The following is a 24,969-nucleotide window of genomic DNA, read 5'->3' as shown; positions in this document are numbered from 1 at the left end:
TTCAATCAAGGAAGCCCTATGCCTCACCAGAAACGCCACCCCTTTCAGACAGGCAACCAGTTTGTGCCACCAACCCCTTGTCGGGCAGTTAGGCTGGAAAGGACATCGAGCGAGGAGTGCGTTTCATATTGAGCTTAGTATCCGCTTACACCATGGCTCCTGTTAACAAGGCCTACTGGCTGGGATGATCCGAGTTTAATTCCCTGGTTATAGACCTCAAAACTTTGGTTTTTCTGTCCAAAGACTAGAAAAGTAATGCGTCGATCTTGTTAGGATGTACTCTTAGCATCCGAAACGGTCCTCGGGGCCGACTACTAAGGCCAAGGCCTAAGGTACTAACCCTAACCCACAGACCGTAGACACATGACCAAACAAAAGAGGTAACTTTGGAGACAACTGAGGTGCACAGTCAGGAGCATTCGTTGGCCACACACCCTTCAGTTGAAGAGCACTCTGAACGCTCCCATTCCCTAGACTCAACCTAAGCTAGCTTTGATCCTCAGCCCTCTGAGCTTCCTTCTATAATCATCAGTGATACGTCGGGGTTTGGGCAAGTGGTCTACGGACGGCTGGTGGTTATCTTCCTGGAGAATATCTCGTATCGAAGGCACATCGTTACGTGCCTTCGTCATTGTTTGCTCTTAGGTGAACGACACCGGTGAGGTTGAAGTGAGCCGCTTGATGAGCTGTGAATTCTACGCGCCGGCGGCGCCGCGGTCGCCGTCGGGGAAGTTGATCTGTTCGCACGTGACTTGATCGCGTCGAAGACGCGTACCGTTTTAACCTCCTATGGAGCGCGTTTCACGTTGTGTTTCACGTTGAACGCCAACTGTAACAATTTGAGTTACGATGAACGGCGAATTTGTGGGTGTAAATGTGAGTATTTTGCTTCATTCACACCCGTGGGGTTCAAGCTAACCACGGTTTCTTAGTCGAAGTCGTTTGGTACGAATCATTGACGAATCATAGAGCCGATGGATGTAGATGAAACGCTAATATTTCGGCTATGACTGCGTCATTTTTTTGGCCCCTTGGCTACTGCCACCTCGCTGCATTATCCCCTGCGCGTACTCTTTGAACTCCTCGAACCCCTTTACTCCATCCCATTAATAGCATGCGGCACCAGCACCCAATACGCATACCAAGTTACCAACCCAATCAGTCATCCTCAACATCATCTTCTATCTTCTTTTCGCCATGGCGTTCAAGATCACCATCCCTTTCTCCAAATCGAGAAAGCAATCCAAGCCAACTCAAATTAAGGCCACCCACAACGACGATGACAGCAGGAAGCCATCGAAGTTCTGGAACGCCTTCAGGACGCGACAGGCTCACCACGACTACACGCCGGATGTGGTCGCCAACCGCACCCTCAATCACTCTCTCCATCCCGCCAATAACAACAACATTCTCCACCATGTCCCGCCCAAGGCCGCTTCCCAGCCTGCCGCTCCTCCCGCAGTACCGCTCTCCAAGCCTGTTCCCGCTCATACCGTTGCTTCCGAATCCTCATCTAAGCCCTTCGTCAGGAAGGACGAAGATGGTCGCAATTTCATCTCCTTCTCGGCTCTTTATGAGCAGGGAGCTACCCCACAACCCATCCCAACATATCACCCTGCCTCGACTGTCATACGTGTAGTCGACACTCCCAGACTGTCTCCATCTCCTACTACGCAGAGTGTCGACCATAAAGGATCCATGGAGGAATTGAATGGCAACCACGGGCCTTCTGCCTGTGGAGGCAGTCCCATTCGTGAGCCTTATTTCCTCTCTATCTGACATACTTCCTAATAGTTTCTCTAGATGTGTCGGGCACTTCCTTGTGGGCCGCCGTAGCCATTCATCATGAATATTGTCAGAAGAACGATGAAACATCCACTATCACCTCTCCGAGTGCTTGGAGCGAATCTGTACCCACATCCACCTCGATTCGCGTGTGCCACATCGCCGACGTTAACGCTGCACCCGAAAACCTTTGGGACCTCCTCGAGGACGTCACACTCTACTGACACCTTCACGATCTACTAGTCTCCGCATCTCTGCTACACAAGCTGACGAGTTCACGACTGATCACCGATCTCCACTTCCGGCTATCCTTGTATCCCACGCAACTCCTTTGGGATGTCGCGAAACACCGAGACGATCGGAGACGACGACGATGTCTATTTTCCTCAGTCCACTCGGCGAGCGTGAGGGTTTGACCAGCCTATCGTACATGTCTATAACAGATGCTAACTATGGTTCGCCGACACTGGTTAATATATGAGATGTTAATGATGATATTGACGGTGATCGGTCAGACACGATGTCCTTCGGTTCGGTCGTTAGTAGCAACATCGATGTTTTCTTCTGATTCAGCATTATCGCATAAACTTTCTCCCGCATAACCTTCTCTCACTCTTGATTAGATATGGACATGGGATATGATAAATTTGTATTTCACCCATTCTTCATGAATGCATCACCTATTTCATATCTTAACACCTTTCACACTAGACTCATACATTATCATCAAGCATTCGAGTTATCCTGTAGTCCCATTTATTCGTGCATCTAGTTGTATAAACAGAAAAAATCATGCCCTTTCATACGCTACGCTCAACCCTACGAACGTGGGAGTAATTATGTTTACAGATGACGTTCCGCAAGTCGAGGTGGTTCAAGACGCCGGCTTTACAACCCATGGCAACTCGTATTCACCAACATCTCTGACCACAGCGGTCTTGTGTACCGCACAGTCGCGCATTTGTTGCCCGTGACTTGAAGGTAAAGGGTTCCTTTTCTGAGATTTGAGACCATCATTCGCCCACCCTAGACCAACTCTGACGCTGATGAGCATGCATGCGATGCCGGCAATTTCTGGCATTGACAACACGATAGGAGTCTCAACATTGGATCCGGCTTGATAAACTCCAAAATAAACAATAACCCAGGATCTATTGCTAAAAGTAAGAACCAGAGGAGGCGAATAATGGTAATGGGAAGCTCACGTATAAATCATGGCGCTCTCAACCAAGATTGCGACAGTAGGCTATTCCCATGTTCTGAACTTTAGTGCTTCTATGTTCAGCAATAGCAGTCACTTACCATTATGCTACGTCCGAGGACGGGTCCCGAGTCACGGCTTACGTTCCAGATCCTCCACACAATAAAGCCTATGACTGTGTTAGACAATCGTACGTGTTAAATACAGTGCAAGCGTACTGGTGCCATAGATATTTGTTCTGTATTCGGAAATCGAGTCAGCGGAGTCAACTCCTCGCAATAGTGACCCACACGAGGGTGAATATACAGGTTGAGTTTATCCACCTGTCCACAACTGGGGAGTATATGTTGTATGATGAGTCTTTCTGCGCAATTTGATACAAATATCCGGCTCCGGACACTGACACTTGTTAGATAGTATCAAGAAAAGTCGTAAGTAGACGCACCGCAGAGCCCCACAAGGGTGCAGCATGGGAATACCATGACGGTGCGATTCTTGTTCCAGACTATCCAGAGACGATATATCTGTTATAATCTAAGGTCACTCCTTGAATGTGACGACTGGTGCTCACCACCATCGAATCAGCCGTGATCATGCTCGCAATCAACATCCCATTGATTATAATTACAGCGGGCACGAGTAAATCCGCAAGAAACGACGGTGCCTTGGACGCATCTTCCGTGATGTAGGCCTGAAATAAACGGATAAAGGTGCAAATCCAGTGCTATAGTACTAGAAAGTCAACCGATGCCTTGAACAGTTAATCGGTTTCACTTACCGCAGTAATAAACACAAACAGCAGTACAGACGTGATAATTAACGGATATGTGGCTGAGCGTTTCGAGTGTGTTCTGGAACGGTTGTCCTGCTCTCGCTTGACCAGCACATAGATGGACGGAAAGAAAAGAGCGAAGAAGATCCCGTAAACAAAACTCTCGAGACAAGTTCCTGCAAGCGTTGCGGATTCAACTGTGACTTGAGATGTTGTCATGAACGTAAAACAGATGGCCAGGAAGCGAGAGCTTGGAGGTTGATCTTCGTGATCAGCTGAGATGTGATCGGCTTTCTATGTGTGCTTATAAGCTGCCAACGAAAGCTATGTACTATAAATTTGGAACATACCTGTGATCAGTGAAACTGATCGTAGCATCCTTTGTTAGTGCTATTCTTTATCAAGAAAGCACACATACCTGCCTTTAGCGTGAGTGCCAGCTGTGTTCCGCCGTAGCAATCTCGGTACCAATGTGTGCAATGCAAGTGCAATGTGTCCGATGGAACAATCTGAGATCATCAGGTGATGGAAGAATCAGTGGCTCACCGCCGATATAACATTTTCCGGATTCGCCGATGGTGATTCCAGTGCAAACCACTTCGAGAAAACAAACGGAAGGGAAGGAGCCAGCCTGAGAGTGTGTACTGGGTCGGTTTTCGGAACTCGGCTATGTAGCGGTAATAATCCGGCCCGAACGCCCGTTGCACCTACGCTCTCCACTGGCGAACAACTTGCCTCCAACGTCCAAAAGAATTTCAGACTCGTCCATTTGCCTACCCCACCGACATTCAACGTACACTCAACAATGTGATCAAGGAACGAAGGAGATGTCGATAGAGGAATCATGAGCTCCAGCCATCCATTCGCCTTCAGATCTCCGTGAGACAGACACTGGCAGACACGGCACTTTCTTCTCCAGTCCTTTTGTGTTCTGGAAGTGCGACTACACATCCTAGTGCTTTCGTGCTATCTCCTCCTGAACCTCGTACGGATGCCCTCCCGCTTCCAACGCACTGCCACATGTAATTCGCTGTCGCTCACCTGGTCGGACAGTGACCCGAGGAGAGTAGTAACAACATTGCGGTCATCCTCGGTGCCATTCGAACTACCATCGACTCGAGCCCAAAAGATGATGTCGCGTTTATTCAGCCGGAGGCGGTAGCTGCGGAGACGGTGTCATAGAAGTATCAGAGGCCTCGACTTTAGCTGATGCGCAAGTGAGTGCACTCGTTCCTCGTGCTGGGTCTTTCAAGACGGTGACAGCGTTTTTAGCTGCAGGGCGGTACACGAGCGTTTGAGTCGTGTCAGCCCAGGCTGCGGAAGGGTGATTCGGCGGGACAAGTAGTAGTGTGGTATAGGAAGCTGGTGCGTCCGAGTCGCTCGCTTTCTTGCCCGTCCCTTACCAATCTCTCCACGCATCTTGTGTCTGCTTGCTAATGCATCGCTCGTGTGTGCATACAGTGACCGTTCAGTGCACAGCGTTGCATACCAATTGAAATCGTTCACATTGTGGAGCTGGTGTACCTTGTATGCGAACACGTCGTATCGATGCGTTGCAAGGCATCATATGTATATGTGGGGTTCAAGGTGTTCTTTGAGAGGAATGTCGAAGATATTAGCGCGATTATTGACGGGCGACACGTTTGAGGATGGACATGGATAAGCAGTGCGTTATTAGCGCATGTGTGTGTAAGGCGTCTTGATATATGTGGGGCGTGTATCACAAGCTGACCGTATACAGTGTATAGTGCCATCGTCTTCTCCTTCCGTCGAAGAGGAGTCCGCGGCTGGCTGGATGCTGACTTGTGCGTGCTGCCTAATTTCTCAATAGGCATGTCGATCCATGGGAGAATGCCTCCGCGTCAGGGGGATCTTGCCCGACGGGCTCGGACGGACGTCATGATCTTCCTGCTGTGTCGCACTCCATGTGTTGCAGATCCTCTTGCCACGAGCCGGATGCGGAGTCAGAGGGCAAGTCAAAGACGCAAAGCTTATGTGAGGTGCTCCTATATGGGGCACGAGTCGGCCGATCGTCTGTCCTTGCTCCAGGTCCAGAGCCTTCTTGGGCAAGAAAGCACCTCTCCTCTCTCCACGACCCGATTGCGGCTCTGTCATGATTCAGACCACCAGACTCATCGATCATATCTATCTGCCGAGCTGTTTCGGACACCCTTGCATGCTGTTTGACTGTGCAACATAGGGGTTATGTATATAACATTGAACCAGGAGCAGATTTTTCAAGTCCCCACCAGCTCATACAATCATGTCCTCCGCAGACTTCCTTTCAAACACTCACCCCTCCCTCCTCATCGGTGGTGCAGCCGCAGCCACGATAACGACGTATCTCGTTCGCAAAGCGATTCAAGACTCTCGACGCCTCTCAGCCCTTCCTCCTGGCCCACCGGCCGAGTGGTTCTGGAAGAGCCCAATCCCGGCTCACAAGTACGCCCACTCATCCACTTCTCTGGAAGCGCTAGATTCCTGACGTGGATAAACCCAGCACTCATGTGGAACTAACGAAGCTGACTGAGCAATATGGCGATGTCTACTCCCTCCGCAGCGGGAGCAACGTCACTATCGTGATCGGTACCGTTCAGGCCGCGCTAGATATCCTCGAGCGACAGGGCGGCGTCACGCTCAGTCGGCCGGAGATTGTCGCGGCGGGGACCATTGTCTCTGGTGGGCAGCGGATCTTGCTGCAGCCAGCGGGAGATCGGTTCAGGCGGATGCGCAAGTGAGTGGCTCGCCCTTTCCTGGCCGTGCTATGACGACTGCATGAAACTGACACAATTTGTGATGATTTGACAGGGCAGTACACGAACCACTGCAGCCAAAGATTGCGAAGTCATACTCCCCCATTCAGTTCGAGGCTGCGAAGAGATACGTGCTCAATGTTTTTGAGCGCCCTGATCTTGTCCACCATCATGCAGAGCTGTAAGTTGTTTCGCACCATCTTATCGCGCCTTTCTGCGCCTTCTACTTCACCTATTTTCATCCCTCGGAAGCTGACCCACGTTACTTCGGCTATAGGTACGCGGCGACCGTCACACTCAAGATCACGTACGGAAAGACCGCTCCATCCTCATTCCAAGACCCCGACATCGTGCGCATCCACGAGGTTCTCGACCGCTTCACGGGTGTCCTCCGCCCAGGCACTTACCTCGTCGACCGGCTCCCGTGGCTGCAGTACCTCCCCGGATACGCGCCAGAGCTCAAACAATATCACAAGTCCGAGCTCGCGTTGTTCAGCGAGCAAATCGGGAAGACAAAGAGCGCGATGGTGAGTGCTAGCTTACGCATCGTATCCGTGAGCTGACACACCTCGATGTTAATAGGAGGAAGGCGCAGACGGACCCTCGTTCACGCGGTATCTGCTCGAGAACCCGGAGGCGCATGGTCTCGACTGGGATGAGATGGCGTATCTCGCGGGTGCGCTCTATGCCGCTGGCTCGGATACGGTGCGTTCTATTCCCTCTTACCCCTAAGCCCCTTGCTGAACCACACGGCATCAGACCGCCGTTGGAATGTCCAACATCGTTCTGGCAGCTGCAACGCACCCCGAGCTACAGGTCAAGATCCATGCGGAAATAGACTCTGTCATCGGTGATCGCGGTACGTCACATCCGCAAGCATCGGCTGACAGCAGCATGTCTTACAACGCCTTGGCCTTGACATACAGTGCCGACACCCGACGACATGCACACCCTGCCGTACCTCGAAGCCTTCACTCAGGAGACTTTGCGCTGGCGCCCAATTGTCCCGCTCGGATTCATGCACAAGGCAACCGCCGATTTTGCGTGGAACGGATATCATATCCCGGAGGGCGCATCCATTCTGGGAAACCATTGGTGCGTTTCCATTCATCCTGCAGCTAAGAGTGCGGATGGGTGATACTCGCTTAAAGGGCAATATCTCGCGACCCACAAGCATTCCCAGACCCAGAGAAGTTCGACCCGCAGCGCTGGCTGACCGAGGACGGCCAGCTCAAGTCCCAGAAGGATATACGGTACTTTACCTTCGGTTTCGGTAGACGGTACGCCTCCACCTTTCTCTACTTCAAAGTATGCTTCAACCATCTTGCTAACACTCTATTCTACTGCAGTGTCTGCCCCGGACAGTACGTCGCAAACCGATCGATGTTCACAACCATGGCCCTCCTCTTCTGGGCGTTCCGCATCACGGAGGACCCGAAAGCACCTATCGACGTGAACGCGTACGACGACGGCGTCATTGCGCATCACCGCGGCTTCAAAGTAGTTACTGAGCCGCGGCGGAGTGTTGATGAGATCAAGCAACTTCTCCGTGACCGTAGCATCTAGAAATGGAGACAGTTTAGTCATAACAATGAGACTTTCTTTGATTATGAGATACGAGTCTCTCCTTTTTTACTCACATTTACCTAGTTTACATTTACTATCAACTGTTTCATTCCGCATTATAATCGAACACAATTGTGCTGCTGTTTTAAGACGAAAAGGTTGATCGGAGTCATTCTGTCTCTGTCGCAGGTATTACTTGCACCCCCTACGACCTGGGTTGAGAATACAATAGTCTGAGATGAAGTATCCAAATGTGTCTATCTATCTCCTTACCTGCTAGTAAATTCCTCTATTCTACATTGCAATTGTCAAGACACCCGCCCGCCTGGAGCGAAAGCAGACATTGCGGCTGATCAAGGTGTGAAAAAAGGGTAGCGAAACCGAGAAGGGAAAACAGATATTGATAGTTCTTGCAGGCGATGTCGGTTGATCAAACTCGAGTGAAGGTAGTGGAAGTACAAGGCTGTTTACGTATACAATGTCAAGTTCTTCGCAGTTGCTTCGCAGACATAGCGATGAGGCGGAACTCGGCTATCGGCTGAAGCGCTCCGGGTGGCGGTAAGCGCTCGCTCGGGTGGGTCATGACGCGCATCGACGTCGACAGTGAGCAATACTTGGAATGACTTGCGTAGGACATTCTCGAGCTATCTAAACGCTCTCGCTCTTAGTCCATACCTCTTCTCATCACCGCAACAACATAAATTCCGTATTGCCTTCATGTCCTCATCTCTAGCGCGCTCACGCGCCACCGCTCTAACGCGCTCCTGCGCACGAACACAAGCCAGGCAATTGGCGACTGCATCGTTAGCGTCCCAAAGCAACTTGGTCAACATAGTCGAAGTCGGCCCGCGCGACGGCCTCCAGAACGAGAAGAGCACCATCTCCGTCGACACCAAGGTCGATCTCATCGACCGGCTCGCGAGTGCCGGCCTGCGCTACGTCGAGGTGGGCAGCTTCGTCAGCCCCAAGTGGGTTCCTCAGGTATGCCTATATGCACATCCTCCACCGAGATTCCCCCACCTTCCTTAGCTCCATGACGTGACTAACCTCTCATGTCCCTCCGCCTCACGCAGATGGCCGGCACCGCTGACGTCGTCTGTCGCCTCCCGCGGCACCCCAACACGCACTACGCCGTCCTCACGCCCAACACGCGCGGGCTCGCCGACCTCCTCTCCATCCTGCACACGCCCTCCCCAGACTCGCACGACACCCCTCCCCCGCCGATCAGCGAAGTCGCGATCTTCACCGCCGCCTCGGACGCGTTCTCCCAGGCCAACACAAACTGCACCGTGCTCGAGTCGCTACAGCGCCTCGAGAGCGTCGCGCGCGAGGCGCAGGACAATAAGCTCCGGGTGCGCGGGTACGTGAGCGTCGTGGACACGTGTCCGTATTCTGGGCGGACGGATCCGGGCAAGGTGCGCGAGGTGGCGAAGGCGCTGGTCGAGATGGGCTGCTACGAAGTTAGCTTGGGCGATACGGTGGGCACGGGCACGCCGGGCACGACACGGGCGATGCTGGAGGAGGTGGGCAAGGACGTGCCGGTGGAGAAGCTGGCTGGGCATGTGCGTTTCTTCTCCCTCTTTCTGTCGTCTTCCGCTTGGGTGGCTGACCGTTCGCGATCCTACAGTTCCACGACACATATGGCACCGCCATTGCCAACGTCTTTGAAGCGCTCTCCTTCGGCATCCGTACCATCGACGCTGCCGTCGGCGGACTCGGTGGATGCCCCTATTCGCCGGGCGCGACAGGCAACGTCGCAACCGAAGACGTCATCTACGCACTCCAGGGCTCGGCATACGGCGTCCAGGGCGGCGCGAAATGGCAGGACGTCGCAGAGATCGGCGGATGGATCTCGGATACACTGAGCAGACAGAGCACGAGTCGTGTAGGACGGGCATATGCTGCGCGCAAGGAGCGGCAGAGGAGGAAGGAGGGAGAAAAGGCCAAGCTCTGAAGTCTTGACAAGGGGCGCATATATCGTGTAAAATACTAATTGATCCATAGTTGTGCTAGCATCATGTAAACAGCATGCAGATAATAAAAGCGATGTATACCATCGTTCAATCCTCCATACTGTCCGATACATCCCGCTCGATTGCCTACTCCATCCTCTCCAAAAATCCAACGCCACCCGCTCTGACCTTGGCCCCAAAACTCTCATACCACTTCTGAATCACGCCCATGGGCACCATACTGTCCGGCGTGATCGTCGCCCCTCCCCCGCCAGGAACAAAGCCCGCGACATAGTTAAACAGATGCCTCGCGATGCGCTCCGCGAGCAGCGACGCGTCTGGGTTCTTGTTCGCCGCGCCGACAGCGGTACTGCTGCCCTGCGCGGCAGCGAGCCCGACGACCTGCGACAGCACCTGTGACAGGGGCTCGATGGCGAAGCCGAGGATCGCGGTGACGTCCCCCGGCGCTGCGTTCGTCTGCATCGAGGCAGCGGCGGCGGGGTTGGCGGAGAAGGCGGTGGGTGTGCTCGATGTGGAGTAGGTCCCGCGCAGGCGGAAGATGGCGGAGGGTTTTTCGTTGGAGAGCCTGGCAAGAGAGATTGGCGATGTTAGCTTGGGTACAGCGTGTTAGTGGGTGAGTATGGGGACGCACATTCCGAGCACCTGCGAGCCCTTTCCGGGCCAGAAGAAGTGCACGGTCGCGCCGTAGCCGTCTGGGAAGGGCACTGGGAGCACAGCGCAACGACTCTCGTCAGCTCTTGCCCTTCATACTAGACCAATCGCCTAATGGGAAGCTCACCAGTTCCGAGGAGAAATACAGAGATATGATTGATCGTACTCGCAGCAGGGAGCTCGAACAGCGCGTGCGTCTCGTCGACCTGCTGCAGGTCCGTCTGGAGCAGCCGTCCTGCCACGCAGCAGCCGAACATTTCTTCCTATTGACGTATGTCGTGACCTGAGCTGTGTTTTTTGAGCTTTTGGGTCCTATGCGGCAACAAGAGCGGGAATGGTAAGGAGATGTGAGGGAGACCGGGGGGATGGGCACGGGGAGGAGATGGTGGACGTCATAATCTAGATTTTGCTCGCGCGTCTCGGTGCTTTTGCATGTCTGTTCGCTTGTCAGACCGTCGGCTTACAGCAACTTCTCGCAGTTTCCGGCTCTTGCCAAGCTCTTGCGGTGACGTTCTCTAGCGCATGCAGGTCGTACTGATGTTTTGCTCATCAATTTCTTATATTCTCTTTTAATACAACCCGCTAATATCACCAACAGTATTTGCCAGCTCAGCCGTGATTGAGTCAAAGAACCTCGAAATCGCATAGGAAACACGTATGTTGCTTCAATAATAAAAACAAGACAATGCGTTGACGAACATAATCAGACGAAAGGCAGTTTCAACACCACGCCCTACATGCTCAAGTCACCCAACACCTGCCTGATCTCCTCAACGCTCCGCCGCGGCTCAGGAACGACCTTGAATCCACGGTGACGCGCAACGAGACCCGCGTCCTCGAACGCATTCACATCAATGGGAGCCTTCGGATCTTCCACGATGCGGAACGCCCAAAACAAGAGGAGCATGGTCGTGAGCATGGACCGATTCGCAACGTGCTGACCGGGACAGACGCTGCATCACAGATGGTTGATAAGACGTCACTCGATCCGGGTGGAGCATTGAAGATCTGAAAGGGCAGAGACGTACCGTCTGCCGAAACCAAAAGTGAAGTACCGTATCTCCTTCTGCGGCTTGAGCTGACCGTCCGCGTCGAGCCAGCGGTGTGGGTCGAACTTCTCCGGGTCAGGAAACGCCACGGGGTCGCGCGAGATCGCCCTTCAATATGTATAACATAAGCACGTAAGCCAGCAGCGAGTGGGGTGAACGGAGACGAACCAATGGTTACCCAGGATAGATGCGCCCTCCGGGATATGGTACCCGTTCCACACAAGGTCGGCCGTCGCCTTGTGCGCGAACCCGAGCCGGACAATCGGGCGCCAGCGCATGGCCTCCTGCATGAATGCCTCGAGATACGGCAGGCTGTCCATGTCGTCAGGTGTCGGTACTGCATGTCGGAACCAACAAGTCGTGAGACGCTGCTAGCAGTCAACGCATACAGGAGTGTCACGCACCACGATCGCCAACGACAGAGTCTATTTCCGCGTGGATCTTGGCCTGGAGCTCGGGGTGCGCCGCAGCTGCGATGACGAGATTGGTCATTCCAACAGCGGTCTGATAAAATGCGATTCAACAACAAGCTGAGGATCCGAGATTGGCGACACAGAAACGCACCGTGTCCGAACCAGCTGCATAAAGAGAGCCCGCGAGATACGCCATCTCGTCCGGGTCAAGCCCGTGCGCAGTCGGATTCTCGAGCAAATACCGCGTGAACGAGGGCCCATCGACGCCTGCATCCTATACGTTCATATTGCTGTCAGCTCATGGACCTTCTTCTCGCACGAGACCACTCACGAGCGCACTCCTCGTCTTGCCAATTTGCTCGTGGAACAGCGCGAGCTCAAGCTCACGATACCGCTGGAGCTCCGGCGCGTACCCTGGGATATACTGCAGCCACGGAAGCCTATCGACGAGATACGCGCCCGGGCGGAGCACACTTAAGAAGCGCTCGATGACCTGGTGGATGCGCGCAATGTCGGGGTCGTCGAACGAGGACGGCGCGGTCTTGCCGTACGTGATCTTGAGCGTGACTGTCGCCGCGTAGCTGGTATAACCCATAACGTCGGTCAATCTTTGAGGACCGAAGATAAATATGGCGACGTGGCGACGTACAGATCCGCATGCTGCTGAACGGAATCAGGGCGCTCCAGAACATTGAGCACGAACGTCTTCGCCGCCTCGAACTGGATCGGCGCGTACGACTTTGCAATCTTTGGTTGCAGCGGCTCGTGCACCGCCCTGTACATTCAGACATGAGCACCACACATGTAATGCCCCGAAGCAGCACGCCACTCACTTGCGCATCTTCCTAAACTTGTCCCCCGCAGGCTGCAAAACAATCTGCTGCCCGCGAGCCTGCATCGTCCCCGCCGCAACAGCCTCCGGCCTGCTCAGCGTGACGCCGCCCTGTCTCTCGAGAATGTCAACCGCGGCCTGAACTCGACCGACGACGATAGTGACGTTGTTCCCGTTGCGCACGCTGCACACGTCGCCGTACTGATCCGTCCATTCCGCCAATTTCAAGTGGGTGCTGATTAAAGTCGCAAGTAAATTTCTGCGGGGAAAGTAGATGCAAGTGCACGTACTGGTACTGCGGGATCGGGCTTTTCCAGAACCATTCCGCCGGGGGACCAGGCGGAAGGCCTGAAAGCCGTCTCGAGTCTTGGATGGCTTTGCGAGCAAGGTACGCCGTTACAGTGACCGCAGCTACAGCGCCGGCGAGGAGTGAGGGAAGTGTGTTCGAGAGAAAGTCTGTAGAGGACATAACTGCTGAGAAAACCTGCGGAATACTGGTTAGGGGGCCACTCCCATTGGTTTCCAGGTCTTAAATACATACATCCTACGATCTTGCACGCCATGACACCATGTCAGATCGCCAAGTGTTGTCCGAAGAACTCGGCATACAGCTTGCTCGACGAGTCTAGTGCCCTGATGGTTGAGGGAATCGTGAGTGAGCAGTGATAGGAGGTGACGAACAGTGACTATAGAACCGTTAATCATCGGCCCTGCGCAGTAGATATTGTACTTGCCACTCCTGGAGAGGTAGTGACGAGCACTGACTATAGGTCCGTTAATAATCAGCCCCTGTACATCAGACTTTGGGCCTATATACGGTGAGCGATCGGCCGACCCAGGCCACGTATGGGAAAGATGCGATATCAGCTTGGGAGCCTTTGACTTTTCCTTTGACTACTCAGCCGACTCTCGCTGATGGGAGTTTGTCAAGGCCTGTCAAGGGTGAAGTTCGGAACAACGAAAACAAGTCCGAGATCGGGAAAGTGCCATTAGAGCGGGAGCTGTTCCGTTCCCATGAATGTCATATTGGTGAATGTCTAGGCTGCACGCACAGTCGGTCCGATAAGCTGAGAAGGGCAAGTTGTATATCAGAACAATGCGCGATCTCATCCCGTTCAAACGCGGACTAACAACCCACCAGAACTTCTTGAAACGCAACGCTCTCATGAGCACCCTAACCTCTCCAACGCTCCTCGACGGCTCAACCGCAACCTTGACGCTCGCGTGATAACTTGGAACGGCTATGTTGAACGCGCCATGAATAGCGCCGCTCATCTTCCGCGAGACAGGAACTCGAGAATCGTAGTGAAGATGTGAGGCACACTGAGCGTTGCGTCACGCATTAACCAACACTACTCAATCCTGGCTGGACATAGAGTCAGCTTAGGTTTAAGGCAAAACAGGTGCAAAAAGGATGAAAGTAAAGAAACACGTACGTCGCCTTGTGGATGGTGTCCCTCAGGGTCCCTCAGGGCGTATCAGCCTCGTGCTGCACTGGTGCATACTACTTAGCGTCTTTGGGTTGAAGGGGTTCGCACATCGTCCTGTAGAGCTTTTCTAGCGGGGCGTGCGTGAGTGGTTGATGAATCGGTCCCTGGTGGCAGCGAGTATTTCGCCTTCTCATGCGATGTCATCGCGCTGGCCGACCTCGAAAATATTGGTCAAATTGCTTATGATGTTGATGGTGTTACTGCACACAGATGCGTCTCGACAGCAACACGGTTACTGTGCAACTGCAGACTCGTTGAGGTCGATGGCATAGCCTGGCATAGCTCGAGGAAGGAGGTGAGAAACGTTTGGTCGGCAGCTATAACTCGGCGTTGCCGCCCGAGCCCCTGAGCGCTTGATGCGCGCTTAACTACTGCCGATAGCCGATTTTCGGGTTCCGAGACACTTGCGTTGATCTCGTTCTCGGGTTTTGACCTTTTCATACTCTCACGTTCAAAAGGTTACCTCTCGCTAATGCCCTTATAATTTGGAGAAAATGAAAGAGTGGGGCACAATCTCCGTATGTTTATCTCCTCATGTTGCCCAAGAACGACGACACCACCTCAACTGAAGTTTAGGTTCAATAAGATGAACGTCGCTGCGCCCCATTATCTGTCTGCAATACATTCGTCTCGCCTGCTATTCAGGCTGCGCAGGTCCCCTTTCGTCCATGCCCTCCACGACCACCCGCTTACCTCCTTCGCAGACCTCACCATCGTGCTGGAGCCCTTCAGCGACTGGTCTTGAATGACGCTGACGTGCGTAGCTATGTTGTCGAGACCTGGTCAACACCTGATGACTTTTTCACGTCTTCTGCAGTTTGATCTTGACATCACCGCCTCTCTGTCTACCCGCTCGGCGTCCTGGACACCGTCGGAAAGAGCCTGCAGCAAAGGGAGAAGGACGGACACGGCATCGCGAGCCTGTGGAATAAGACCGACGCCGCGGCCGGCGCGCAGACCCTCGAGCCACTGGACCATGCCAACCAGGGCCACACCAACCAGGACGTACTCCACTCGGACCTTCAAGGCCGCAACTCGGCCGCGCACGCCAAGAGTGACCCCGTCACAGGCGACGCATACAGCTACTTACAACCTTCAAGCCGGCTAGAGCGCCGTCTATCGCGTGTTCCGCGTGAACGCGTCCTCGGGAATAGAACGGACCGCTCCCCCACACACTGCAAACCCTCGCGCTACGTCTACAGCGTGAGCAACCGCGGGCACTCGAGTCTGACCCCGCCACGTACACCGCGACCTACTGGTCCGCGCAGGCGCAGTCCACCAGCAAAGCGATCTTCGTTCCCGACACCGACGGGACGGAGGAGGACGGCGTGCTGAACGTGGTTATGGATGGTTTTACGGCAGGAGCTATCTCGCCGTTTTCGATGCGAAGTACATGCATATGACGGAGATGGGCAGAGCGAGTCTTGAGACGGCTGTGGGCTTCAGGTTTCATGGAGCGTGATAGATTTTTAAGCGGTACTAATGAACGGGCTTCGTTTCCCGGAAATTTTATCTGTTATTCTCCTGGAGCTGCGTAATAGAGCAAACTTCATCACCGTCAATGTACGAGTAAATCCCGCTAGCTAAAGCTTGCTGAAATCAACAATACTCGAAACTGTTCAAGAGTGTGAATGAGAAAATGAATATTAAGGATGTGCTGATGCATTCGTTGATAATACAAGATACGAGACGGTATGAGAGTCCATGCTAGGTACGAGAAAAAATGAGGCTACAGGATGCGAATCCGAGAGATGTGAATGGTTACTAATCTGATATAGAGAAAGATAATGCGTATGATGGTGAAGAGATACATCCATGAAATGAAGGAGGAAACATATATTGTCGTAGCCCATGCCCAATCCTAATCAAGAGTCCCAAGATAAAGTGAGAAATTTCCTTGCGGTAATAGATGAATGATTCAGAAGAAACCCTCGATATTGCTAGTGACGACCGAAGCCAAGGACATCGCGTCCGACTTATCATCGTCAGCATCATAGTCGAAATCTTCAAGATTGGCCAGTGTCGGCGAGCCACAGATGACGTCCGTAAGAGAAACGTCAGATAGACTGTCCGAATCATCGCCCTCGGCGAGCGGACTGAGTAAGAGGAGAGAGACCGTGGTCGTCTCGGTCATCTCGGTAATACGCGACATCCCAGAGGAATTACGCGGAATGCAAGGATAGTCCGAGGTAGAAACAGAGAAGTGGTGTTGGAGGTAGTCTGTGGGTGAGTAGCTGGTATAGTTTGTCGTGAAATCCTCAGGGTGTGTGGTAGAGTTGACGAGGTTGATAGATTGTGGAGACGATGCATAGTTTGTGAAGTCCTTAGAATGTGTGGTATAAATGGGTAGGCTGGTAGATTGTGGAGGCGCTGTGTAGTCTGCGGCGTTCTCGAGTAGGTCCCAGAGGTTTCCAGCGGCGGCGTTGACGTCGGCTATGCGACGCAAGCGGACCGAGGCGGTCGTCGAATCAGAGTCTTCGCTCCGGGCGCTCGGAGAGGGGACAGGGGATATTTCGCCGGTCTTCTGACGACATTCATGGCGAATGGACGCGGCAGCCCACAAGGGAGTGCTCGACGCATCTGGAGGAAACTAGTCAGGAATGGTGATAGAAAATGCGAAGATTAGACTCACGAGCGGAGCTGTCTCCACGAGAAGTAAGGCGCGTGCGGTCGTCATTCGATCCCTCCTGGGAGTCGGTTTTGGCGATAATCTGTGCTGTGAGGGTATCGACTACGCGTATGGCGGTCGAGGCGGGGTAGAATGTTGGGATAGACTGTGAAGTTGTTTCTTGCTCATAGAGGGCCGAGAAGGAGATGAAATTGCGGCCATCTTCGTCCCGCCTGACGAAGGGCTTTGAAAATGGTTTGGGAGTAGGGGAAGAGGCGGGGATAGGCTTGGAAAGTAGTACTACAAGGGCAGCGACGGGCTTGGGACCGGCCTTGGGCGGGAGAGAGGAAATTCGAGGAGGCGGAGTGATAATGGGCTGGAGGGAGGAAATCCGGGGCGGGACACGGTGGAGAATGATGTTGTTACTAGCGGGAGGCGGAGGGGAGTCACTGAGGGTGTGGTTGGCGACCACAGAGTCAGGCGTGTGGTCGCTGTTAGCCTGGCGGGTCCTGAAGGCGTTCCAGAACTTCGATGGCGTCCTGCTGCCATCGTCGTTGTGGGCGGTCTTGAGGTGAGCTGGCTTGGATTGCTTTCGCGATTTGGAGAGGGAGAGGGAGATCTTGAACGCCATGGCAAAAGAGGATATGAGATATGCGTGAGGGTGATTGATTGGGTTGGTATGTGTGGAGGAATGGGTGCTGGTGCTGCGGAGTGGTAATGGGATGAGGTGAAGGAGTTTGCTGAGTCCGCGCAGAGGTTGAACTAGTGAGGTGGCGGTGGCCAATCAAACAAACAAGTGACGCAACCCGAGCCGACTAGCATTCCATCTACACGCATTGGAATGCTTGCATGTAGTCGCGTCACGATGACAAGCGATTCGACCTAAATCAGCATAATCGGCGGAGGTCCCTGAGCGTCAATGGAATGAGAGACTTACATGTCTAAGTATTCCAACTCGTCGACTATAGCGAGCCGGTGCGCTGCAGAAGCATAAAGTTCGAAATAGCCTCTAGGAGGCCATGGCTCGCGTTTGCGACGCGATCGAATCACTTGCGACAAGGTCAATTACACCCTGCGATGTTTCCTTCACTCTCAACTAGTGTGCACCTGACAGCTGAAGTTTATATATCACGCATGTCCTCAACGCATGTTTTCACCATTGCTGTTTTCGCCAAATATTCGCAGTGAGCCACTTACGCTTCAAGTACCTACGTAGGTGAGTCAACTTGCCTCCTCGTGGGGCCGGTGATCGAAATATTGCAGGAGCCGAACTGTTCGAGGACCATGACCAGCGTGAATCGTGGATTGCAAGGCCTTGCTTTTACTGTTCTGCCAGCACGTCCCAGAGTTGGTGTCAGCTCGGGTGAAGCCGACGGACTACATGCTTCGCCAGCGAATATGGGACCCACGACAGTGATCCAAGGGAACGACACAGCACTCGAACCCGTTACTCGAAGCCGATGATGACAGGAGCACAGGAATCGGGAGCAAAGTCACAGGCGATGCTCAAGGGGATGAGACCAGCCAACATCTGCAGTAATATATCTACAAGAGGTTCACGGGTCGATGTGACCAGCAACCCTAACACTCAGCCTACATGTGTAACACAGGCCAAAGGCATTGCTCACCTCTAGACCACCCATCAAAACTATCATTCCATCTGTCCAGCTCCTCACTCGGACACGCCATTAGCCGAACCTAGTGCGTCGTTCGGCAAGAGCCTTGCACCGAGCATGCCACGGACACCTGGTCGTCGTAAGCGCTAGAGCCTATACCAGATGCTGCAGTACTTACCCAGTTTTCATCATTAAACATAAACCAGATTTGCGTTTGTTGCTGGCATTGTCGCCACTGTGGGGTGTGAGATACGCTCATAAATACAGCTTCAGATAGCATCGGCAAGAGCGTTTAGGGAGCGATACCGCGCGACTCAGTCCGAGGCCAGAGTTTGCGTACCCGCTTAGGCAGCAGAGTGCAGCCCCTCAGAGAAGAGGAAGTCGGAAGATGGACGACGCAAAAGAGTCAATTCAAATCATCACATGAAGGACAACGCCGAAGAGCGCGCACTCCTCCAGCTGCATCCACGCGACGCGACCAACCATTCCAAACCCCGCCGGCTTCCCCCCGATTCCCGATCCGGCGTCCGGACCGTTTATGCAACCATCTTCATTCTCTTCCTCGAGCATCCTGGTGTAGGCGAAAATATACAGGAATAAATATTCACGGGCATATCATTTGGTAAGCGGAACTATCTTAGCACATTTAAAACCCATTGACGAAGGCACCAGAGGTCCCGGTCAAGGACGATGTCAATGACACCAATCTGGACGTCAGGTCTGCAGGAGCAGTACAAGATCCACTATGTCTATGTTTCGCCGAATCAAACCCGTTGCATCGGTTCTGTGTATTTTATGATTCTTTGAAGTCATTTCTACAGAAATGTTTATACATCCAAGAGGCTCTACATAAATCTGACACGTCGCCAATAACCGATCCACTGTTGTACATTATCTGCACCAAGTGCTTTGCATTCAACGGACGATAACACGGAGCTCGCCTTCAACTGGGTGCAGTCAAGCTTGGCAGATCCCGTAAGGTCGCCTGACACGCGGTCAGGCGCAAGCGCCTGGAAGAATGTGATAAGCCTCAACGCGCGCAATTCTGAGTCAGATCCGTCGCCCGAGACCTGCTTTTCATGCAAATCCTCGAGTTTCATCAGCCACTGCTTGTAAGGAACTCTGGGGACGTCCAAAGCCGTTGCGAATACTGCCGCAAGGTCCGCAAAGCTAGTCGGATGGGGATGGACGAGGTGAATTATGTCGCTCTTGGGACGATACGACGAAGTTGCCAGTTTAACGAGCAACGCCGCAGCTGTGGACGCAGGAATCCAGAACACAGGCTAAATACCGAGTAAACGGAGTCATAATGCAGTTGGTAGCCGAAATAATGGGAATAATGACCTTATCCTCGCTAGGGAAGCAGCGCAATGCATCGGTACTCTGGACGAGAGCTGGGAACCATTCCTTGGTGTTCCAGCTTCCGGTTCTGGCGCCACCGCATAACTGGCCCACACGAACGATGAGGGCATTGAACGAGGGCACCTGAGCCCTTGCGCGCTGCACAAGCTGCTCTGCCACCCATTTTGACTCCGCATAGCCGACGCCGGCAGCAATCTCGGCATTGACCGGCGCCTCTGGAAGCGCAGTTTTCCCTTGGGCGTCTAGATACGCCATAATTAGGCTAGCGGTGGTGGCAAGACCGTGATGTAACACTTACTCTGGAGTACTCCGACTGAACTCGTGAAGACGAACTTCATTGGCACAGGCAGCCGCGAGTTCAGCGAGAAATCGATCAACCGCCTCACAGAATGAATATTGTCATCGAACGCCTCGAGTCTAAGGTTGAAGTTCACAGTCCAAGCTATATCGTTTAGGGCGAATAGGTGTATCACGGATAGTGAGTATTCACATACCATTGTGCACGACGTGAGTGACAGTGTTCAGCATCTAGTGCGGGATCCATGTTAGATATATATATAAGAGTAAGCAATGTCACAACTGACCTCCGTGTACGTATCTTCACCGATGCCAAAGTTTTCTCCAAGGATATCTCCTTCCAGTAGCTTGAGTTTCGTCGCCTTCAAAGGCTCGGTATCCAGTTCCCACTCATCGAATGCTCGCGTCTGCCGCGTGCCAATTGCGTGTCCGACATAGCTCCTCCGGTTAAGTGCATATATGCGTGTCACGGCAGGGTTTTCAAGCATCGATGCAAGTAGATGACTGCCGAAAGTACCCGTCGTGCCAGTTACGAGCACCACCACATCTCCGTCCTGAGATGTTGGAAGAGGCCGGTGCTGTGGGAGCTCCCTAAAGAGGTACTTATCAACAAACGACTGCATCAACGCTACTCGCTGGCTGAGATCCAAGTTGTCCTCTACTCCATCCCCGCGTATGAGCTTGGAAATGGAGCCAACGAGAGTTGAGATGGATGTGTTTGTGTACACGATGTTCTCCTTGACGCGCCTTGTGTCGACTGCTGACGAATCGCGCAGAGCGCGCAGGAGGGTGTTACGAATCCAAGTAGCTTGCAGACTTGCATCGCAATGAGCACTCTGAGGCCAAGGTGACAAGTGAAAATGTACTTACCTGTCGCATCCAAGTTGGAAGATGTCCACATCATCGGACACTTCCCTACCCAGAACAGAATACACGGTATGACGCACGAACGTCAGTGTCTGAGTATCATCCCACACAGATGGCGAAGCAATGTTGCTTTGCGCACTCTCCTGTGCATCGGCGTATGCTTTTTCGATCTCGTCGGAGTAGGAGTCTATGATGGCCTGGCGCCGTGCAGTGTTCTTTGCAGTGTACGTAAATGGTTTAGACGGGGTTGAAACAATAATCATCTACATCACCGTCAAAACAGCCTCGCAGCGGATGCGTATGCGCTCACCTCTTTGAATATCCGAGAGTGTTGGGGAGCGTACGCGTTCATCGACTCCACTGTTGGCCTATTCAAAGTGTGAGCCACCTGTCAGCGAGGATGGCGGTTGACAAACACGCACCAAATCAAATTGCGGAACTGTGCAAGTTTGACTTCGTCCACGGGATCAAACCGTGCTTTTTCGACAGGATCAATGATGATTCCGGCTTGGAACTTCCCCCGCCCGAACATCACAGACGACATAACGTGTTCATTTTGGTTTAGGATGCTTTCTGGGTAACAAAATCAGAGGGCGAATAAAGATATTCTGCACTTTCTCCTTGCCTAGAGGTCCTGGGTTTGTCTACTCAACGGTGAGTATATGCGACAAAAGCAGAATAGGGATTGTTGTACCTTTTCTCCCGTGCTGTGCATGATTTGATCATCAACTCGACCAAAAACCTTCCAGAAGCCTGGTTTGGTAGGATGTGCCACCAAAAGGTCCGACGTGGAGTACGCAGGTGTAGTGTTTACTGTTGTATTAACCGCGCTTGGTACGCAAAACTCACTGGGCTGCAGATATCTCAAAAAGAAGTAAATGGCGGCTTCGTAGGATTGGCGTACCAGGATGACGAGCTCGTAGGTATTTTCCCCGTATGACGCCAGTTCCGGGGTAACGGACTTTGGGAAACTAAAATAATCCCAGTCGTAATCCACAGACGCTAGAGGATTTGAATTTCCTGAACATGGAAAACTAATGAGGGGCTCACATGGAAGGATGGTACTAATCACGCCAACTTCCGTGCTGAGAAGTTCAATCAAAATATATCCCCAATCGGGACCAAAAGCTACTCACGCGCCGTAAGAGATGAAGATGCTAACTCCCTGAGACGTCAAATAGTCTCCTATTTCCTTGTTAAGGGGCCCTCCACCGAAAATCTGCAATTATGTATTCGATTCTCCATAGACTCGAGAGAGGATAGCGACTTACCACACCAGACCTCGAAGCAAGCCACGTAACGTATTGAGAATTCATTGCCCATTGCTTAAATGTCTGTGAGCATATCCATGCACATTCGAAAGGTTAGGTACGCGAACCTCAATGATCGTAGGCACACAAAAGACGATGTCGCTCTCTGTAGCTTTGGCTGCAACATACAGATTATCAGGAGTCGGAAGAGTTGTGGGGTAAGTTGGCTCAAAAGCGCTTATCACTAGCCCACAAGTCGCCTAATTAAAGTAGATTCAGAACCATGAGGGTGTGCACGCTCATGCGAAGGACTCACCGCCCAGTAGATCTGCGAAGCGCCCATCCCATGATACATTGGCATGGTGTGCAGGGAGAACACTTTCCCAGTCAGATCGCGGTCTCCAAAGAAGGGAGTCAGTTGGAGCATATTGAAGCAAAGGTTTGACCATGGCACTGGTTTAGGGAAGGCTGTGGACCCAGACGAGTGCATGATCATCTGAGCATCGTCGGGGCCGCTGTAAACATAGGGTGCGACATCAGGAAGCTCCATGATGGCTCTCGAAGGAGAGTAGACCTCTTCGAACTGCAACATGGGTAGGACTACGGGAGGCGTGACGTTGGAGGATCTTCCCCGCAAGATGTCAATTGCCCGTTGAGCTAGATCCGCCATGCTCTTCTCGCGACCAATCAAAATATAGTTGACGTGTGCACGCTCAATCAAGTGAGCGACGGCCACAGGGGAGTTCCTGGGAGAAATAGGAAAGGGAACGAAGTTCATTCGGAAGCAGCTGAGCAGGTTCATCGAGTATGGGATGACGTCTATAAACGTTGGCGTCAGACGCACGTTTCAATGCCCTGCCTTGAAGGACCAACCTGAGATAGCCAAAATGCCTACCACGGGGCGGGTAGTGCTAGTAGAGATGGAAATACGATGCCGAAGTATCTTGCAGCCTATAATGACGGCCTCGTAGCATTCAGACCAGCATATCGTACGGGTGCTCCCATCAGCAAGAGGATACTTGAAGAGCGGGTGGTTGGGACTATGTAATGCAGTCCATTCTGCAACTTCTGCGAGGTTGAACGATGGACCGAGAGGTGGGATATGGAAGGTGTCAGAGCACAGGGCTTGCGTGTTCGGGACGCCAGGGGGTACCCTCGAGGAGGCCATACAGAAGCTAAGCTCGAGAACGGGATTAATATTCCTTTACGATAGAGCCAGGAAGTAGTACCTATTCTTAGGCGGATGAAATGCCGTGCACGGAAACCTTAAGAATGCGCCCCAAGCTCATGGGAACTATCGAGATAGCGCCCCAGCGGAGCCTCTGTGAAGGCCGGGCTGCATATCCAAGGACTGAGATGAGATTCGTGCACGGCGGTGGCATCTGAGCTCGCCCTTGTAAATGAATGGAACCTCCGAAGCGCGCCAGAGACATGAGCTGAAGAGCCGTACAAACAAAGCGAAAGGCATCTCCATTGTCGAAAGTAGCCAGTTCGATCGATTCGCCAGCCTTCTACTTGACGAACTTTGAGGAAACAGACAGCCCGGAGGGTGTACGCCGCAAGCTTGCGCTTAGCCGGTGACGCGGCATCATTTCAATCTCCGCCGGACGGGTTTCTGTCTCTCAACAAAGCGGGGGCATCTCGATCCGAGCTTTGTTGCGAGTCCACTACATCCTCGCATCCCATTTCACCGATCTGAGTACTAGTTTGGAGGGAGCAAGGTTTTGATATCGAAATTCGTTCCATCATACCTGATGTAGATGGCCCTTAGGACGGCATGCTTCTAGGCTCTTTAGTTTCGGGCTTCAAGCGCTAAGCACTCAAGCTCAATTGGAACATGCAAGTGTACTCGATCTTGCAACCTTTTCAACCTCATAAGATTCCCTACATGCCTTCCATTACATACGGCCTTAGAAATACTCTGTTCTTGGTGTTCCGGATCCGGCACATGCTAACAGTCCTCGGATTATACAGATTTAATCCTCATTGACACGCACGTATGGCCGATGGCGATGCCATTGGCATGTTCCCGCCTCTATGGCCGATGGTCGCGGGAGATCGTGTTCTTTACGCACATACAAATCATTGAGGCGGTTAAAGGAAGTTCAAAGAATACTCAATGCATTAGGATTTTAGGCAACACCCCGATTTCAAGCCGCTCAGGCTGTTTCTGATAGCATGAGAACCATCTCGTTAATTTGTCTGATTCATGCACTGCTCGCCTCCGAGTCGTGCACTACTTTCTACTACTTTTCGATAGCATCAGAACATGCCTGTGGGATACGGTGCATTCTGCTTTCGCATTTGGTATCAGTAAGCCCGTGATCGCACTAGCTTTTCCTCATACGATCACAGTATAAATTTAACTACAGTGAACTCTCACTTGTTCGGAGTACTGTGCAGTGTGGCGGTTCTGCTCGCCTCCGGCGTTACCGGTAGGGCCCCATGATGAAGACACGCGATAGCGTCGCTGGTCATTTGAGC

General features: G+C 52.6%; 10 protein-coding genes across 10 annotated transcripts; 3 read left to right on the top strand and 7 right to left on the bottom strand.

Moving 5' to 3' along the window:
• Positions 1-1,197: 1,197 nt before the first annotated feature.
• On the top strand, positions 1,198-2,009 carry CONPUDRAFT_74294 (uncharacterized protein; the record flags this gene model as incomplete). Its single annotated transcript, XM_007771654.1, has 2 exons — positions 1,198-1,753; positions 1,804-2,009. The coding sequence occupies 2 exons, from the start codon at positions 1,198-1,200 to the stop codon at positions 2,007-2,009; spliced, it is 762 nt and encodes a 253-aa protein (XP_007769844.1).
• A 650-nt stretch (positions 2,010-2,659) lies between these two features.
• CONPUDRAFT_58547 (uncharacterized protein) lies at positions 2,660-3,977 on the bottom strand (the record flags this gene model as incomplete). The annotated part of the gene is made up of 6 exons (XM_007771572.1): positions 2,660-2,936; positions 2,991-3,031; positions 3,273-3,385; positions 3,432-3,510; positions 3,558-3,710; positions 3,765-3,977. 6 exons carry the CDS (start codon positions 3,975-3,977, stop codon positions 2,660-2,662), a joined length of 876 nt encoding a protein of 291 aa, XP_007769762.1.
• A 2,044-nt stretch (positions 3,978-6,021) lies between these two features.
• On the top strand, positions 6,022-8,077 carry CONPUDRAFT_126458 (cytochrome P450; the record flags this gene model as incomplete). The annotated part of the gene is made up of 9 exons (XM_007772121.1): positions 6,022-6,200; positions 6,259-6,492; positions 6,567-6,692; positions 6,789-7,038; positions 7,094-7,216; positions 7,271-7,370; positions 7,438-7,606; positions 7,663-7,791; positions 7,861-8,077. The coding sequence occupies 9 exons, from the start codon at positions 6,022-6,024 to the stop codon at positions 8,075-8,077; spliced, it is 1,527 nt and encodes a 508-aa protein (XP_007770311.1).
• A 638-nt stretch (positions 8,078-8,715) lies between these two features.
• On the top strand, positions 8,716-10,668 carry CONPUDRAFT_126456 (aldolase). Its single transcript, XM_007772120.1, has 3 exons — positions 8,716-9,058; positions 9,151-9,639; positions 9,705-10,668. Exons 1-3 carry the CDS (start codon positions 8,795-8,797, stop codon positions 10,029-10,031), a joined length of 1,080 nt encoding a protein of 359 aa, XP_007770310.1. The 5' UTR covers positions 8,716-8,794; the 3' UTR covers positions 10,032-10,668.
• A 30-nt stretch (positions 10,669-10,698) lies between these two features.
• CONPUDRAFT_37837 (DUF775-domain-containing protein) lies at positions 10,699-10,958 on the bottom strand (the record flags this gene model as incomplete). The annotated part of the gene is made up of 2 exons (XM_007771521.1): positions 10,699-10,754; positions 10,829-10,958. Coding segments are annotated over 2 exons (186 nt in total), but the record flags the coding sequence as incomplete, so codon positions are not given.
• A 476-nt stretch (positions 10,959-11,434) lies between these two features.
• CONPUDRAFT_155382 (cytochrome P450) lies at positions 11,435-13,464 on the bottom strand (the record flags this gene model as incomplete). Its single annotated transcript, XM_007772119.1, has 9 exons — positions 11,435-11,654; positions 11,730-11,858; positions 11,919-12,087; positions 12,155-12,254; positions 12,315-12,437; positions 12,495-12,744; positions 12,813-12,938; positions 12,997-13,230; positions 13,286-13,464. The coding sequence occupies 9 exons, from the start codon at positions 13,462-13,464 to the stop codon at positions 11,435-11,437; spliced, it is 1,530 nt and encodes a 509-aa protein (XP_007770309.1).
• A 265-nt stretch (positions 13,465-13,729) lies between these two features.
• CONPUDRAFT_83201 (uncharacterized protein) lies at positions 13,730-14,762 on the bottom strand. Its single transcript, XM_007772118.1, has 4 exons — positions 14,432-14,762; positions 14,134-14,361; positions 14,048-14,062; positions 13,730-13,996 (listed from the first exon to the last, which is right to left on the bottom strand). The coding sequence occupies exons 2-4, from the start codon at positions 14,268-14,270 to the stop codon at positions 13,894-13,896; spliced, it is 255 nt and encodes an 84-aa protein (XP_007770308.1). The 5' UTR covers positions 14,271-14,361; positions 14,432-14,762; the 3' UTR covers positions 13,730-13,893.
• Positions 14,763-14,981: 219 nt separating this feature from the next.
• On the bottom strand, positions 14,982-15,961 carry CONPUDRAFT_83200 (uncharacterized protein). Its single transcript, XM_007772117.1, has 4 exons — positions 15,303-15,961; positions 15,190-15,241; positions 15,057-15,139; positions 14,982-15,003 (listed from the first exon to the last, which is right to left on the bottom strand). The coding sequence occupies exons 1-2, from the start codon at positions 15,461-15,463 to the stop codon at positions 15,214-15,216; spliced, it is 189 nt and encodes a 62-aa protein (XP_007770307.1). The 5' UTR covers positions 15,464-15,961; the 3' UTR covers positions 14,982-15,003; positions 15,057-15,139; positions 15,190-15,213.
• Positions 15,962-16,116: 155 nt separating this feature from the next.
• Positions 16,117-18,240, bottom strand: CONPUDRAFT_166630 (uncharacterized protein). Its single transcript, XM_007772116.1, has 3 exons — positions 18,031-18,240; positions 17,118-17,975; positions 16,117-17,065 (listed from the first exon to the last, which is right to left on the bottom strand). The coding sequence occupies exons 2-3, from the start codon at positions 17,722-17,724 to the stop codon at positions 16,404-16,406; spliced, it is 1,269 nt and encodes a 422-aa protein (XP_007770306.1). The 5' UTR covers positions 17,725-17,975; positions 18,031-18,240; the 3' UTR covers positions 16,117-16,403.
• A 1,250-nt stretch (positions 18,241-19,490) lies between these two features.
• Positions 19,491-23,653, bottom strand: CONPUDRAFT_166629 (acetyl-CoA synthetase-like protein; the record flags this gene model as incomplete). Its single annotated transcript, XM_007772115.1, has 17 exons — positions 19,491-19,992; positions 20,054-20,313; positions 20,370-20,513; positions 20,566-20,599; positions 20,656-21,184; positions 21,239-21,498; positions 21,546-21,603; positions 21,658-21,808; positions 21,861-21,879; positions 21,930-22,088; positions 22,140-22,237; positions 22,286-22,320; positions 22,372-22,454; positions 22,507-22,560; positions 22,614-22,745; positions 22,802-23,304; positions 23,359-23,653. The coding sequence occupies 17 exons, from the start codon at positions 23,651-23,653 to the stop codon at positions 19,555-19,557; spliced, it is 3,252 nt and encodes a 1,083-aa protein (XP_007770305.1). The 3' UTR covers positions 19,491-19,554.
• Positions 23,654-24,969: the final 1,316 nt, after the last annotated feature.

This window comes from Coniophora puteana (genome assembly GCF_000271625.1).
Source record: "Coniophora puteana RWD-64-598 SS2 unplaced genomic scaffold CONPUscaffold_8, whole genome shotgun sequence".
Taxonomy (NCBI): domain Eukaryota; kingdom Fungi; phylum Basidiomycota; class Agaricomycetes; order Boletales; family Coniophoraceae; genus Coniophora; species Coniophora puteana.
Note: the sequence above shows the minus strand (reverse complement) of the source record. Positions and strands in the feature narration are given on the sequence as shown.